The 14,417-nt window shown below is 35.3% G+C and overlaps 1 protein-coding gene across 1 annotated transcript in view; it reads left to right on the top strand.

Annotated features, from left to right (window-relative positions):
• The window catches only part of ADAMTS20 (ADAM metallopeptidase with thrombospondin type 1 motif 20), an 83,736-nt gene that overhangs the window by 37,998 nt on the left and 31,321 nt on the right, over positions 1-14,417 (top strand). The window contains exons 15-26 of the mRNA XM_039726989.1: positions 1,058-1,175; positions 4,641-4,736; positions 5,904-6,070; positions 6,178-6,307; positions 7,406-7,532; positions 8,209-8,419; positions 8,908-9,072; positions 9,744-9,908; positions 11,579-11,701; positions 12,560-12,667; positions 13,706-13,870; positions 14,094-14,384. Of these exons, the coding sequence (XP_039582923.1) occupies positions 1,058-1,175; positions 4,641-4,736; positions 5,904-6,070; positions 6,178-6,307; positions 7,406-7,532; positions 8,209-8,419; positions 8,908-9,072; positions 9,744-9,908; positions 11,579-11,701; positions 12,560-12,667; positions 13,706-13,870; positions 14,094-14,384 (1,866 nt within the window). The remainder of the gene's footprint in view (positions 1-1,057; positions 1,176-4,640; positions 4,737-5,903; positions 6,071-6,177; positions 6,308-7,405; positions 7,533-8,208; positions 8,420-8,907; positions 9,073-9,743; positions 9,909-11,578; positions 11,702-12,559; positions 12,668-13,705; positions 13,871-14,093; positions 14,385-14,417) is intronic.

Raw genomic sequence — 14,417 nt, 5'->3', positions numbered from 1 at the left:
AATTTTAACAGGTGGTAAAGTAGATATTGAATATTAATACAAATCAACATTACTGAAAATATGGTGTTCTGAGTTCACTTAAGCTAATTTTATTACCTATCAAATTAAAGATCTGGAAATGGAAGCAATTAAGTTAAAAACATATAGCTGAATTTGAAGACCCACAGTCTTGCCTCATTAAGCCTCACATGTGGAAGAGCAAACATTGTGCAAGTGAGCAGTGAGAAACTGATCCAAAATTAGCATAAAAGGAGGAAAGAAGCATGTTGTGCAATTATTAGCATGGTATTTCTGCTACCAAAGAAGTAAGTAGTAAATAGAAAATCCAAGGGTAAATGGCTTATGTAATTATTACTTTACTGTAAAATCAGGAGGAACTGACCCTTTAAATCAATTCAGCTCTCTGCTTAAGAGAAGCTATAACATTGCCACAAGTTTTTGTTGGGAGAAGCAAGGTGCTATATTTTAACAATTCAAGACTTTTTTATCAAGCCTTTTTGAGGTTTTGCTGATTGCAGTGAAACTGAGCAAATTCAGAATGAGGAGAAATATAGCTTGTTTTTATATGGTTGAATAAAGAGGAAATGCCAGAGAATTATCCTGTTTATCATAGTTCAAAAAACCCCTGGAAGTTTAAGTAAAGATACATAAACAAAAATTGTGTTTATGTTAGTTTAACCAGCACAATCTACATGTATTCCTTTGCTTCTTTTCAGTAATTACAGACTTTAAATGAATTGATGACCATGTATATATACATACTGCTTTCAGACTTCCAAGACTTTTAGTAAATATAAATTGAAATTTATAAGTTATGTTGATTTTTTAATACAAAATCTTTATGTACTGTTATGTATTCTTATGCAGATCTTGACATATGGAGTGCAGTGGGATTGCACCATTCTATTTTGTCCTTACATTTTAGAATCCAAAACCATTGATGGCTTTTAATGGATTGCACTATTTTGGGGTAGTGGGAAGCTTACATTACTTATTTTCATTGTTTTCTATTGGGCTGAGTGACACTGGGCCTTTTTATTTTTATTATTATTTGTAGCAAGCAGGCTGTGATCACATTTTGAATTCGAAGGCAAGGAGAGACAAATGTGGAATCTGTGGTGGTGATAATTCTTCATGTAAGACACTTGCAGGTACTTTCAACAGTGCTCATTATGGTATGTTTGTTTTGCCTTTTTTTAAATCTCAATGCACACTTCACTATGGCTTAGAAATTATTCTTTACATTTAAGGAAGCAGGATTTCAGTGTATGTTCTTTGATTTTCAGCCACATTGCCTCTCAAGGATGCAGAGGCAAACACTATGACATACTAACTCATTCCAGTTCAAAAAAATCCATCTTCTCAAAGGTCAAAGGCAAAAATAAAAGAAATTAGCAGAGTAAAAGTACTTTAAAAGGATGAATGCTTCCTGCTTTGTACTTTGCATTCTCTGGTCTGAAACTTTGCAGCTGAAGAACATATCTCAACATCTCATTTTGGTTGTCTAAAGAGATAGAAAGAAGTTTGCATTGTAAGCAGCCGATGAGGTTCCTTTTCTCTTACAGTGAAAACTACAGCCTATGAAATGTGACTCTCATTCTTCCAGAGAACAGGAGTAACCCTATTTATGGTTTTTCCTCCTCACTGACAGGTAGTGAATGAAAAAGTTCTGAATAACCCCAGTATTTCTTACTTATTTGATTTAGTTTCTCTAATAGAACTACTGATAGTTCTTCTATATGTAGTCTTTTCTGTGAAGTACGGAGAGACTACTGTATGTATAGCAGTGCAGTTAAGTAGTTAGAGCATAGAACATAAGGACAGAAGTCTCCAGGTTAATATCAGCTTAGAGGCTCCTAGGCTCCTTCATACCACTTCACTGCTTGAAAGAGACCACAGGTGAAGTGATAATGATACCTGGAGAGCTGCCAAATAGGATCTTCACAGAACAAAGGGATTGCTGCTGAAGAGGAAAGTATGCCAAGTATCCTGTTGATTTTTCTTTTCCCCTGGCAGAAGGCACACACCCATTGAAAATTACAAAAAAATTTATACAACTACCCTTCCCATACAAATACATGTATTTTTCCTTGTGTCTGTCCTAAGAAGTTGCTTATAGATAGCACATGAATTTTGTCACACACACATTTATTACAAGTCAAGTGACCATTATGTGAAACTGACATTATGCAAATAAGGTCAAGACTGTCATTCTGATTTAATGACTTTCCATTGTCACAGACTTATTTGCTTCAAATTGAAGTTGAAGGGGAAAAAAGCCCCCATATTTTGAGAGGAGGAAAACCTTGAGTTATTATTTGGTTTTCTAGTTAGTGGAATGTTTTAAATTATGTTCAAATTATTGAATTATAGCATATAAGAGATAATACTGAGTTATAGCAATGAACAGTATGCTGAATATTTGGGATTATCACGGGGTGTGCTCAAGTAGGAATACAGCCATGCAAACAATAAATTGTGCTTAGCTGATCACTAAAACTCTCATGTCCATGGGAGGTCTAAGACATGCCTAGGCTAATGACTGACAGTATTGTCTGAGGAAATACAATTTTCCAAAAAATTTCTGAATTAGGATCACAAGCTAAGTATGCTGATGTGCACTTGATCTTTTTCTTTTAACTTCATTTGATTCCCTTTCAAACTGAAATGAGCCATTTTACTCAGGCAGAACTTGGAATTGATAATAGCAGCCTGTGGTGAGTGCTTATAGTCATGCAGTTACAATGTTGTCAGTAACTGTGTAAACAGTAGTAAAGAAATAATCAAAAATTCATTACAGCAAAATACTAATTTACTTCGCTTCCATTTTAGGAGATGGCAATCTAATTATGTACCCATTATTACTATGTTGGCTATTATTATTGCATCAAATTAGAGTATGTGAGGCTTTCCTGGACAATGGTCATTCTCAGCATCCTAGTATATGATTTATTCTCTTTGTGTATGCTTGACAACATGCTATGCAGTTTTGTTTATAGTTTCCTTCCATATTTTTTCTTCTTTCATTCTATTACCATAAGGTCTTCAGTGTGTGAGATGAGGGGCTTTTTAAACTGTGTTTTAGTTTTCTTCCCAGTATGTTGAAAGGTTGACCAAACTGTGTATTTATCCAGAGCATGCATCTTGTCAATTTGCAATTGCAGTGCTGCCCCCAGCTGGTAAATGTGATGGACCTGTAATTAGATTAAATCTTCATTTAAATGAATGGCATAGTTTTAATAGATTAAAAACACTTGGAAGTTAATGAATTATTAAATTTGTCATGGCTTAGCCCCAGCTGGAACCTCACAGCCAGTCACTCACTACCTCCCAGTGGGATGGGAGAAAGAACTGGAGGAATACAAGTGAGAAAATTCAGATGGTTCAGATAAAGACAGTTTAATAAGTAAAGCAAACGCCATGCACACAAAGCAAAGCAAGAATTGGTTCACCACTTCCCACGGGCAAGCAGGTGTCGAGCCAGGAAAGCACGGCTGTGTCATGCAAAACAGTGGATTGGGAAGACAAATGCCACCACTGAACATTCCCCCCTTCCTTCTTCCCCCAGTTTTATGTGCACCCCAAGCCTCCTTGCTGATGGAGTGGGGTGAGAGGCAGAAAAGGCCTTGACTCTGTAAGTTCTGCTTGGAAATAACCAGAACATCCCTGAATTATCAACATTTTCCAGCACAAATCCAAAACACAGCCTCTACCAGCTACTATGAAGGAAAACTAACTCTAACTCCCAGTCAAACCCAGTACAAAATGAAAAGAATATTGCCATTTAAATTTTTACCCACAGAGGTGCATCAACTAAAGCCACAGTAATATTGTTAAATATTGTGAAATAAGTGAAAAAATTATCAAAATTTTTATTATTACCTCAGATTACATGTTTGTAATTTTTTTGTTGCTTCCAATGTTTGCTGTACTCCGTTTTTCTCAGCCATAAGTATTTTGAATTTGGGATTAACATCTGTGAGAAACATGTTTGGATTTTTTAACCTAGGTTTTTGTACAAGGTTTTTAAAATCTTTATGCATATATTTTGTTACCTGGTGGCAAGGCAACCATAATATTACTTGGAGATGCTACAAGAAATGGTGACTCATTTGTGAAGCATTTGTATTTTGAAGGGTGTGGACTCAATATTTCAAGCAGAAGAAGGTGGATCAAACATGGCTAGTTTAACAGCTATATCTACCTATGCATATGGCCTGCAATACTGCAATATTTTTAGTATTTAAGACTCGTTCTTCAGTATGCTGTCTTGCAATACTCTTGGAGAGAAAAACTATCTCAAATCACGTAAACAGGGAATGGAGAGATTTCCTGTAAAGTGACTTATCCAGATTTCTGGATGTTAAATTTTGAGCAGTCACAGTGTTTCCTGGGTCCTTCTTGATATACTTGACTGCTTTCTAGAGTAGTTCTGCTGTGTAGGGATTTTTCTGAGTAGATTGAGCTTATATTAGTGGTGAAGAACTGAATTGACATATCTGAACACACAACCTAACACTTCCTAACACATGAAGGCATTCAGTATTGGTTGTCTCTGCTGCACGGTAGAGTTTTGTGACTGAAAATGTATTTTCATATTTACTAATACTTGATTATTTTTGTGTATAATTCATTTACAGGTTACAATGTTGTAGTAAATATTCCCAAAGGAGCAACAAACATTGATATTCAGCAGCACAGCTACTCAGGGAAACCAGAAGACGACAACTACCTTGGTAAAAGCCTCCTGTATACAACATTGATGGATAGGTTTTGTGCTTTTGGTAGAGATGTATATTATGACAAATCTGATAAAGACATTGGAAAAAAATATCTAATTATTTTGTATATTCATTGACCTGGGTCTCTCTGTAAATCAGTAAGATGTTAAGGTTTCTAGTTCTTAGATGAGTGTGTTCATTCATCAGAGAATAAGAATTATAGCACCTTGCATCATTTTGTCAATTTTTTGCTTTGTTGTCACAATGTTAATTGGAATGCCACAAGTGAGCTCAGGAATAATGCAGGTATTTGTTGTTTTAAATCTTGGAAGCATTTACTTTGTTTATGAACAAAACAGTCTGACCAGCAAACTTACCAGTTGTCTCATATTTCTCTTTTTCTATTTTGTCTGGGACATAAAGAGTATAAGGGTCGTCACATGCTGATAGATTTGCAACTGTGTGTAGGCAACAAAGAACTCATAAGTAGGTCCTACCAAAAATGTTGGTTGTTCTATTTCACAGTAGTTACATTGTGTCTGAAGTGCCTGAAAAAATATTGAAGCATATTTGCCTCCTGTCTCTTCTTCTGTTGTCATCCTAGCTGACAAACTTTGGAATTCTCAAAGTGTTTTCCTTGTCACCTGCTGCCCAGAAGCAACCCTTGCCTGCTGACATTAGCTTCCATTTCAAATGAAGTTATACCTGAATAGAATCTTGTACTACAAATTTTACCTTATTTTAAAAATGTTTAACTTGTCATTAGTCTTTATTATTGCAAATAGGTCATTGTATTAAATTGCTGTGATAAATGGCTAATAATTTCTTTTTATTTTAAAGTTTACTTTTAAAACCCACATCACTAGAAGTAGCAATAGCAAATACAAGGATGGGGGCTGTAGAATAGGGCAGAAATACCAATAATTATTGTTTCCTTCTGCAGTAGCAGAATCTAACCAAATTTGAAAGTTAGGACTACAGTCAGCAATTCAGCAGGACAAATAATGCAGAGAAAATGCATGACTTAGAAAATCCATGACCACTGTTGAGGTGAAAGCTACTGATTTATTAATTTGAGCTGTTTGATACAACTTTTTACATTGACTACAGTACAGCTAAGTGTTGGTGAGATTTTATTGCATTTTAACTAATTAGATTTCCAATATTTTATTTCACTTGCAGCTTTATCCGATGCCCACGGAAATTTTATCTTGAATGGAAATTTTGTTGTAAGCATGTCAAAAAGAGAAATCAATATACAAGGAGCCATTTTTGAGTACAGTGGTTCAAACAATACAATAGAACGAATTAACAGCACTGATAAAGTTGAAGAAGAGCTAACCTTACAGGTGGGTGTTTACTTTTCCCAGAAGTTTGAAAATTTCCTACATGATCATTATGTTCATAATTTTGTTCAAATTCACTGAAAAACAGCTATCATTTTATCTCAATCAAGGTTTTGTGTGTAGGGAATTTATACAACCCCGATGTGCGTTATTCATTCAATGTCCTGATAGAAGATGGAGCTGATCTGTTTACCTGGGATCCTTATGGACCCTGGCAAGATTGCAGCAGGATGTGCCAAGGTACTGTGAAGTATTTTTTTCACCAGAACCAAAGACCTCATCGGATTTAGGAATGGACTTATCTTAAGTTCTGTGACTTTTCACCATTACTTGTAAGAAAGAGACTTGTTACCCTCAGTAACCTTTAAGTTCACAAAGCCTTTAAGGACAGAATAGCTTCTGTTTGTTTGTTGTTTTGTTTTTTTTATCTGTTTTTAGTACTTATGCAGTACAATTCTATATTCAAACCTACATTTGGAGACATAGGAACAGTTTATTAAAAAAAGGTTGGATCAAATCTAATACATTCTTATAAAGTGGTATTGCATGTCTATTAATATTCATTAGGCTTCCATTATACAATTTCCAGGTGATAACTGATTTGTCTTGTGTCTTTTGTACTTATTTATTTGTCTTTTTTTGATTATCTGCTATATGGGATGAAGCTGTTTAAAGATATATTTGACTATTTTAAACTGTTACTCTCTAGGCCTTTCCAGTATAAAAATTAAGCCATAGCATTTATGATATGTGTATATAAAAGTATATGTACACAGATTTTTGACAAATACTCTTATTTGTGGGTGCTAAAAAATCCTGAAAATATGTGATGGTGAGTTTCTTCTGGTTGTATACATGCTCATGTGCTAGAGAAGCAGAACAGCTGTCAGCTGTGGTATTTCTCCCAGAACTCTAGATCTTTTAGGTCCCCTGTGATCAATTTGTCTGCTTCTTTAAGGGAAAGGATCACAATGTCTAAGTTAGCATGGTGGTTTAGGAAATATGTTAATTAGCAGGACATACATGATGTGTTTGGAATACTTAGCCTGATGAGTAAGTGGACTGTTGAACTTCTGTAGTTCTCTGGAAGTTGATATCCTGTGAGACCACTCTAGAACAGCTGGGAGGTGGAGAAGGTGACTGGAAAAGGTTATTCTCCACCTGGAATGTTGTGAGCTGCACGAAGGAGTGTGTTTGTGCAGAATCTGCTGTGTGCAGCAATTTGTGTTAATGGGGCATCTCAGTTCCTAACTGATTAGTGCAATCCACAGGGCAGTCTTTCTTATTTACTTCTTTATTTACTTCTTCTTTATTTACTTCTTCTGATGCTTTTTCAAGGTATTCGAAGAAGAAGAATGACATGTATACGTAAAAGTGATCGTATGGTAGTGTCTGATCAAAGATGTGAACTTATACCCACTGTACCAAGTGTCTTCGAGGAGTGTAATACAGAGTGTGAATTAAGGTAAAAAATGTTCCTAACTGATGGAGTTATTGTGCTTTTACATGGTTTTATTGACTGACATTGAAACAAGGTAATTCAGATTGATTTATCCTCTGTCCCTTCATCCCTCTCTACCTTTTCCATCCTTCCCATCTCTCCTTGTGTTCCTTAAATCTGTTGGTGTAGTGGCTTTATACATGAAATTTACACCTTCAACTTCACATAGAACTAGGGTATTTTTCTAATTTTTATTGGTAAAGTGCAATATCTCTTGTTAGAATTGTGAATCTGTTCTATATATTCTGGCACAAAAAGTTGTATTGCTGCATGAAATACATTTTCCACCAGAATTGTATCTGCAACTGGAAATAATTTTAAACAGACTGGTGTTTTTGCACTCCAAGATAGCCCACACTGAAATATTCAGAGGATGAAGAGTTAGAATTATAGCTTACATTTTTCAAAGTCACCTAGGAGATTAAGACAAGAGATGCTTTAAGTTTAAAAAGTTCTTTTAACACAAATTATTTTATATTGCTTTCAAAATCCAGTCATGAGATAGAACAGTTTCATTTGTTCCCTGAAATGCATATCTATATTGACATTATGATTCTTGGTACACTCTCTGAGTGCTATAATTGCCATGGTCATATTTTTTAAAACATAGTTAGCTTTCTATAACATTTTGTCATTTTAGGTGGCACAGTGTTGGCAAAAGTGACTGTACATCGAAGTGCGGCCCAGGACATCGGTCTGTTGAGATCCACTGCATGAAGTACTCTATTGCTAGAGGACTCAGCGCTCCAGTGGAGGATAAGTACTGTGCTGATCAGCAGAAACCACCAGCCAGAGAGCCTTGCCATGGTGACTGTACGTTAAGAAGCTGGCACTACACAGAATGGTCAGAGGTACAGATTTAAAACTTTATAATTGTACCATCATGGTTCTGGTTAGCATTCATACAAAATTTTTAATCATATATAATTTTTTACTTTAATAACTAAAAGGAAGCAATGTTTTGCAAATACATATATGTAAAATCAGCTAATACCAGCCTTCATATTTCAGCAACTTCCTTATATTTTTATAAGAATGGATAGCTTTTTTTGCAGCTTGGTTTTGGAGGTCAGCAGCGAAGATCTGATAAATAAAGATGTGTATTTTATTTACTTAATAATTTAATTCTGTACAATTTTGATTTTGTTCTTCGTTAGAGCTTTAGTTGGAAGATTTATACAAAGTGCTGAATTTTGTCTCAAATTAACATATTAGCATTCTGTGAATTAAATGGATGATGCTTTTGTCTGGCACAATCCTTAATGTCTTTTACCTTTAAGGCTGCTAATGTATTTTAGCCTGGTTTTATTGTCTTGTTTCCTGTTTCATAACTCTACAGTGTTCCAGGAGCTGTGCAAGTGGTGTCAGAACCAGAGAAGCTTTTTGTATGAACAACTTGGGACGTCATCTTCCTGACAGAGAATGCCAGGAACTTCCAAGAGTTGTAACACAGAGCTGCAATGAATTCTTATGTCCAAGCTGGTCAGTTACTGACTGGAGTGAGGTAATGAAACTTTGTAAAACTTAAAGTACATTTGGTCCTGGTCATCGATATTAAAATAAGCTGCATTAAGTGTTTAGGGGTTTTACTTTATTTTGGGCCACATAGTTATGAAAGTTCTTAAGTCCTGAGATTTGTCTGATATGTATCACACATCTACGACTGGCATGAGAACTTCTGCAAAACACTCTTAGAATTTATTTTCTCCTTAATTTTGTTACATTAAAATGAGGTAATGAAAATACGTAAAGTAAATGTATTTGCAGTAATTTTCATACCTTCTTTTTATGAAGCAATGACAACTATACGGCCAACTGTTTAATAGAATTATAATAATTTTATTACAGATTAGATGGATATAAAAGAATTGTGGGCAGATTAAACATTTTTCCAGTGAAAACTGTGATATATGCACTATTATTGTATTGGAGATAAATGATCTGCACATAGTTTTCATCATTTGCAGCTTTAGAATCTTAATAGTAATTTCTTTGTATTAGCACTTGAATTGAACTTAACAGAAAATGAAAAGTTCATTAAAAAGTAGGGTTTTTTGGACTACTTCCACTCATGGAATATTTTTGTTATTTATATGATTTCTAAAACTCAACAAGTTACTGAAAGAAATTGAAGCCTTGATGCGGATTAAACTGATGTTTATAATAATTTTACAGTGTCCTGTGACATGTGGCAAAGGAATGAAGCATCGTCAAGTCTGGTGCCAACTTAATGATGAACGACTAAGAGATGATTTCTGTAACCCGAATGACAGACCAGAGTCAATAACACCGTGTGAACTTCATGAATGTGCATCTTGGCAAGTAGGGCCTTGGGGATCAGTGAGTACATAAGGATTTATGGCTTCTTGTTTTATAGTTCAGGCTATGAGCAATCACAAAACAATACTTTTTAAACACTTTAGTTGAAGCTTAAGCAGTTGTTTTAGTTGAATTGATTCACATGTTTGTTTGCAGGGTCCTATTGGCTGTCTAACTTGTAATTTAGGAACAACCATGTAGAAGTTAAATGCCTAAAATAGTAATTGGTCCTGAACCTTAATATCAAAGATGTTTTATACAGCAGTGTATAACATCACCAGAATAATGAAAATGAGGGTAGCAAACTGTTCAGATGAACAAGACAGGTAAAAAACCAAGTATTTATAGGTAAGTGGGCATATTCAAGTGGTAGCTTCAATTAATATAGATCAGTCTTCAGTCTACAATATACTTCAATCAATCATAGACGTGTATATGCTAATAATAGCAGGGAAAAGGGCTTGGTATTTTATTGTTACATTTTGGTTTTAACCTTCAGTGATGTAAGATCTGCTGTCTCTTTATGTGAAAGTGCTGTTGAAAAATATGTTCCTGTGTGACTCTCATTGAGTGTAAACCAAAGTGGATTTAAAACGCTAGGAAAAAGTGAATTAATTTGTGAAGGAAACTTTTATCAGTAAATAGATGAGAATTAATTGAAAATATGAGGTACTCAACTTCATGTGGCTTTTATAAGATCAGGTTACTCAAACCAAGAGAATACTTATCCAAGAAACAGTGTTTCTTGGATTTTAGTGGGAAATCATAACCATAACTTGATCTTATTACATAAAACCTGTTATTACAATACAGAATAAATATACTTTTGTAAATTAAGTATATTTTCAATTTAGACATTTCTTTTACTTTTTTACCTTAGAGATAACCACATTATCTAGCATAATGTAGAGTAATCTTGTGATCACAGGGCCATGAATTCCATTCTTACAAGCTAAATGCAAAAGCTAAATAAAATATTAATTCAGTCTTGCGATAGAATCCTTATGAATAAAAAATAGTTTTCTGAAATAGCTTGTACAAGTGATTTACCAATCCATGTCACTGGAGCAGAACTTTTCATTGCAGTCTTTCCGCTGTACCACCTGGTAATAGCTATTCACAACCAGGTTTTTGCAAGTACTTGTGCTTGAACCACAACATTTATAGGGGTAGGATTTGTGTCATAATATTTTCAGCCATCTAATGATTTAGGTGGCAGCTTTGAGTGCACTTTAGTCAAACTCTGTAGTGGAGGGAAAGACGTTTAACAGCTGCAGTTAGTGATTCATTTGAAGCTACTCCTTACTCCTCCCTTTCCCGTCCTCTACTCTTTCTTCACCAATTTTTATTGCTGAGCATGACATTACAGAGCAGGATTGTCCCTTTGATCAGGTCAGGTGAGCTGTTCTGGCAGTGTTCCTTCCGGTCTCCTGCCCAACCTCCAGCCTACATACTGCAGGGGATAGAAGAGGGGAAAGAGAGAAAGCCTTTGTCCTGCACAGGCACTGTTCATTGGTGTGCTATGAACACTGGTTAAGTATCTGATGGTCTGCCACAAAGGAAGTTAACACCATCTCAGTAGTCATTCCTATTGATTCTAGAAAAAGTTGCAAAGTAGAAAGTGTAATTAAAAATGAAATTTGGTTATAAACAGCAGTATTTCAAGTGTATGAAACTCCCGCCTTCAACAGTGTGCTGTAACGTGTGGACGCGGATACCAGGTGCGCGCAGTCAGATGTGTTACTGGGACGTACCGCGTTATTCTGAACGACGACAGGGAGTGCAATGCTGCCACTCGTCCTAGAGACAGTCAAGTAAGTTAAAAAACACCTCTACTTCTCTGTAAAAGCGGCTGAATACAACTCTTTTCTGCTGAGTCTATGTGGGAAGTCGGAGGACATCACTTCTAAAATGTGAACAAAATACTGAAACTCTATGCTTTTCTTCACAAAGGTCAAATTTTGCCTAGTGATTTAAGTAAAAGAAGGGTAATTTTAAGATATGTTTGAGAGTTGGTATTTGATTTTGATAGACTATATGACTTCAAGGAATCCAAAGGCCTGTGATTATTTGGCAATAGGGGAAGCTCCAACATGTAGAATATTGTAAGGACACTGCTTGCCATCCTGCTTAATAAATAGTACCCAACTGGTTTCTTTAATAAGCTTCTAAATATAAAAGCCAGTTAATTGATGTAGTTTATTTCCGCTTAGATGTGCAAACACTGGGTTTGATTATCCTTTGCATTTTTAATTGTGGTACCTGTTTGGCTACTGACTGAAACTGGGAAAATTTATATTCTCAGTAGCTGAAGGTATAAAGGACAGGATAGCACGCCACTGCCTTTGCTTGGTCCTTTTGTGCTGCCTGTGGCTCTGAAGCAGGAAACTGTAATGTCTATGCTCCTTCTCTCAACAAGTTGGCCAAAACTGTTCATTCTCAAAATGCCAATATTATTAGTTATTGCTAATGCAGTTTTAAGATCAAATAAATTTTCTTTGACACTCCATTTAAAACAAAACAAAGCAATTCAATGAAAGGTCTTTGAATAATTCCAGGGAAAATGTAAAAGATGGTATTTACATGTTAATTAAATGCTAACCATTTGCTTTACATTTGGCTCTTCCAAAGTGTATATTTCAAAAGACTTTTTTTTTTCCTCACCCCCACAGGAATGTGAATTGCCCTCTTGTCCAGAAAATACAAAATTATGGACTACTTCACTTCCTCTAGTTCATGTGGGGAAGGTGACCCAATGGAGATATGGATCATGGACCCCAGTATGTGATACAGCAGTCACACCTTGCAAGGCATCCCTCCACTTATTCACCCATTTTTCTATTAAGCTTTCATTAAGATATTTTTCAGACTGAAATATGGTTGGAATAGATTAAAAACGAGTTCTAATATTTTCTTAAAAAAAGAAACTGTTTCCTAAGGAGCAGATAGAAACTTCCAGCAAACTGTGTGCTTCAAATTCAACCAGGAAAAATAATAGGAAAAAACCCAGAATTCTAGAAGCTGGGGTTCTGAGCAAAAAAGTTTTTGTATGATTGACATTGCACTAGGAAGTGTTTTTTTAATGTAATTGATCAGTTTTGAAGTATTTGGAACATCTTTGATTTTAAAATATTATTTAAATCTTTTATGTGAAGTAATACTAAATAGTTGGAGTCTTTAAAGATCTAATATGACATTTTTTGTAAAATAAGCATTAGCGAAACTGTTCCTACATAAATTTTCTTCAATGTAAGGTTTTTTACTTCAATAATGTTGAAAATTAGTTTTACTTGATCGCAATGAGAAAATCTAAAATTATCTCTGAAATGTGGATGTGACTGTGAATCCCTTGAGATATTTAACAAAGCATATAATGCAGTTATATTTTTGCACAGCTATTTCAACTAAATAGCAGTAAAGGGTGCATAAACTGAGGCTACTCAGCAGCCCTTCATTAAGTCCACGTTGAACTTCTCAGCTATAAAGGCATCAGAAGGGGCTCAATGGAATCTGCTAATACAAACCATCATGGCAAATGGATTGTTAATATCAGTTATTATTTTAACAGTTCCCGTAAATATTGCATCTCTGTGTTAAAACTAAAGTGAAGTTACTGATGTTTCTGTTGCTACTTGCAACTGTGTAATTATTCCATGTTATAGTTTAAATGTCTGTTTATATACACTGAAATACTTCATGAGAATTAAGGCTATGCAATTCAGTTCCAGGCCAACAGAAACTATGTTATTATTTTAGATGCTTGCATGATCTTGTTTTAGTCTCCTAAAATGCAATGACCTTGAATTGTTCACTGACAGTGCTCTGCATCCTGTGGGAAGGGCGATCGTGCTCGCTATGTGAGTTGTAGAGATGCTCATGGAGAAATAGCAGATGAGTCTTTGTGTGCTTATTTACCACGACCAGCTGAAATTTCAAGCTGCTTTAGCCCATGTGGAGAGTGGAAAGTTGGAAATTGGTCCCCGGTAAGTATTAATTGTAACAAATTTTTAATGTGTGTGTTTAGATTATTGGCCAAGTCTCTGTTTAGAAATTGAGAGTCCTTTTTTTTTTTCTGCAAGTGTGATTGAAATTGCATCCCTTGAAAAAACAAAGTGTATGTTTGTTCTTCTCAAAAGTAAATATAAATGCATTTGTTTATTAATTATCAATGTTCTGTGACAAACACTGTGTTAATCTTTTGGTCAGTGTACAGTTACGTGTGACAGTGGGATAGTAACAAGACAAGTCATCTGTGTCAATTATCATCAGCAAATCAGTGAAAATTACTGTGATCCTGAAGGCCGACCTCCTGAGGAACAAGAATGTAACATGCCACCATGCCCACCAGTTTATCATCATGTTCCAAAACTACATGACCATCCAAGCCATTTTCCAGAAACAGGTTACCTCCCAATACATCCTCCACAAGACAGTTTAAACCAGTGGAACCGTCCTTCCGTGGGAGGATATCAGTGGAGAACTGGACCCTGGGGAGCAGTAAGAAATTATTTTAGAATATATTAATTTGTT

Source organism: Passer montanus, unplaced genomic scaffold (genome assembly GCF_014805655.1).
Source record: "Passer montanus isolate IOZ18808 unplaced genomic scaffold, ASM1480565v1 scaffold6, whole genome shotgun sequence".
Classification (NCBI taxonomy): domain Eukaryota; kingdom Metazoa; phylum Chordata; class Aves; order Passeriformes; family Passeridae; genus Passer; species Passer montanus.
The sequence above is the reverse complement of the archived record's forward strand: the minus strand, read 5'-3'. Positions and strand labels throughout refer to the sequence as shown.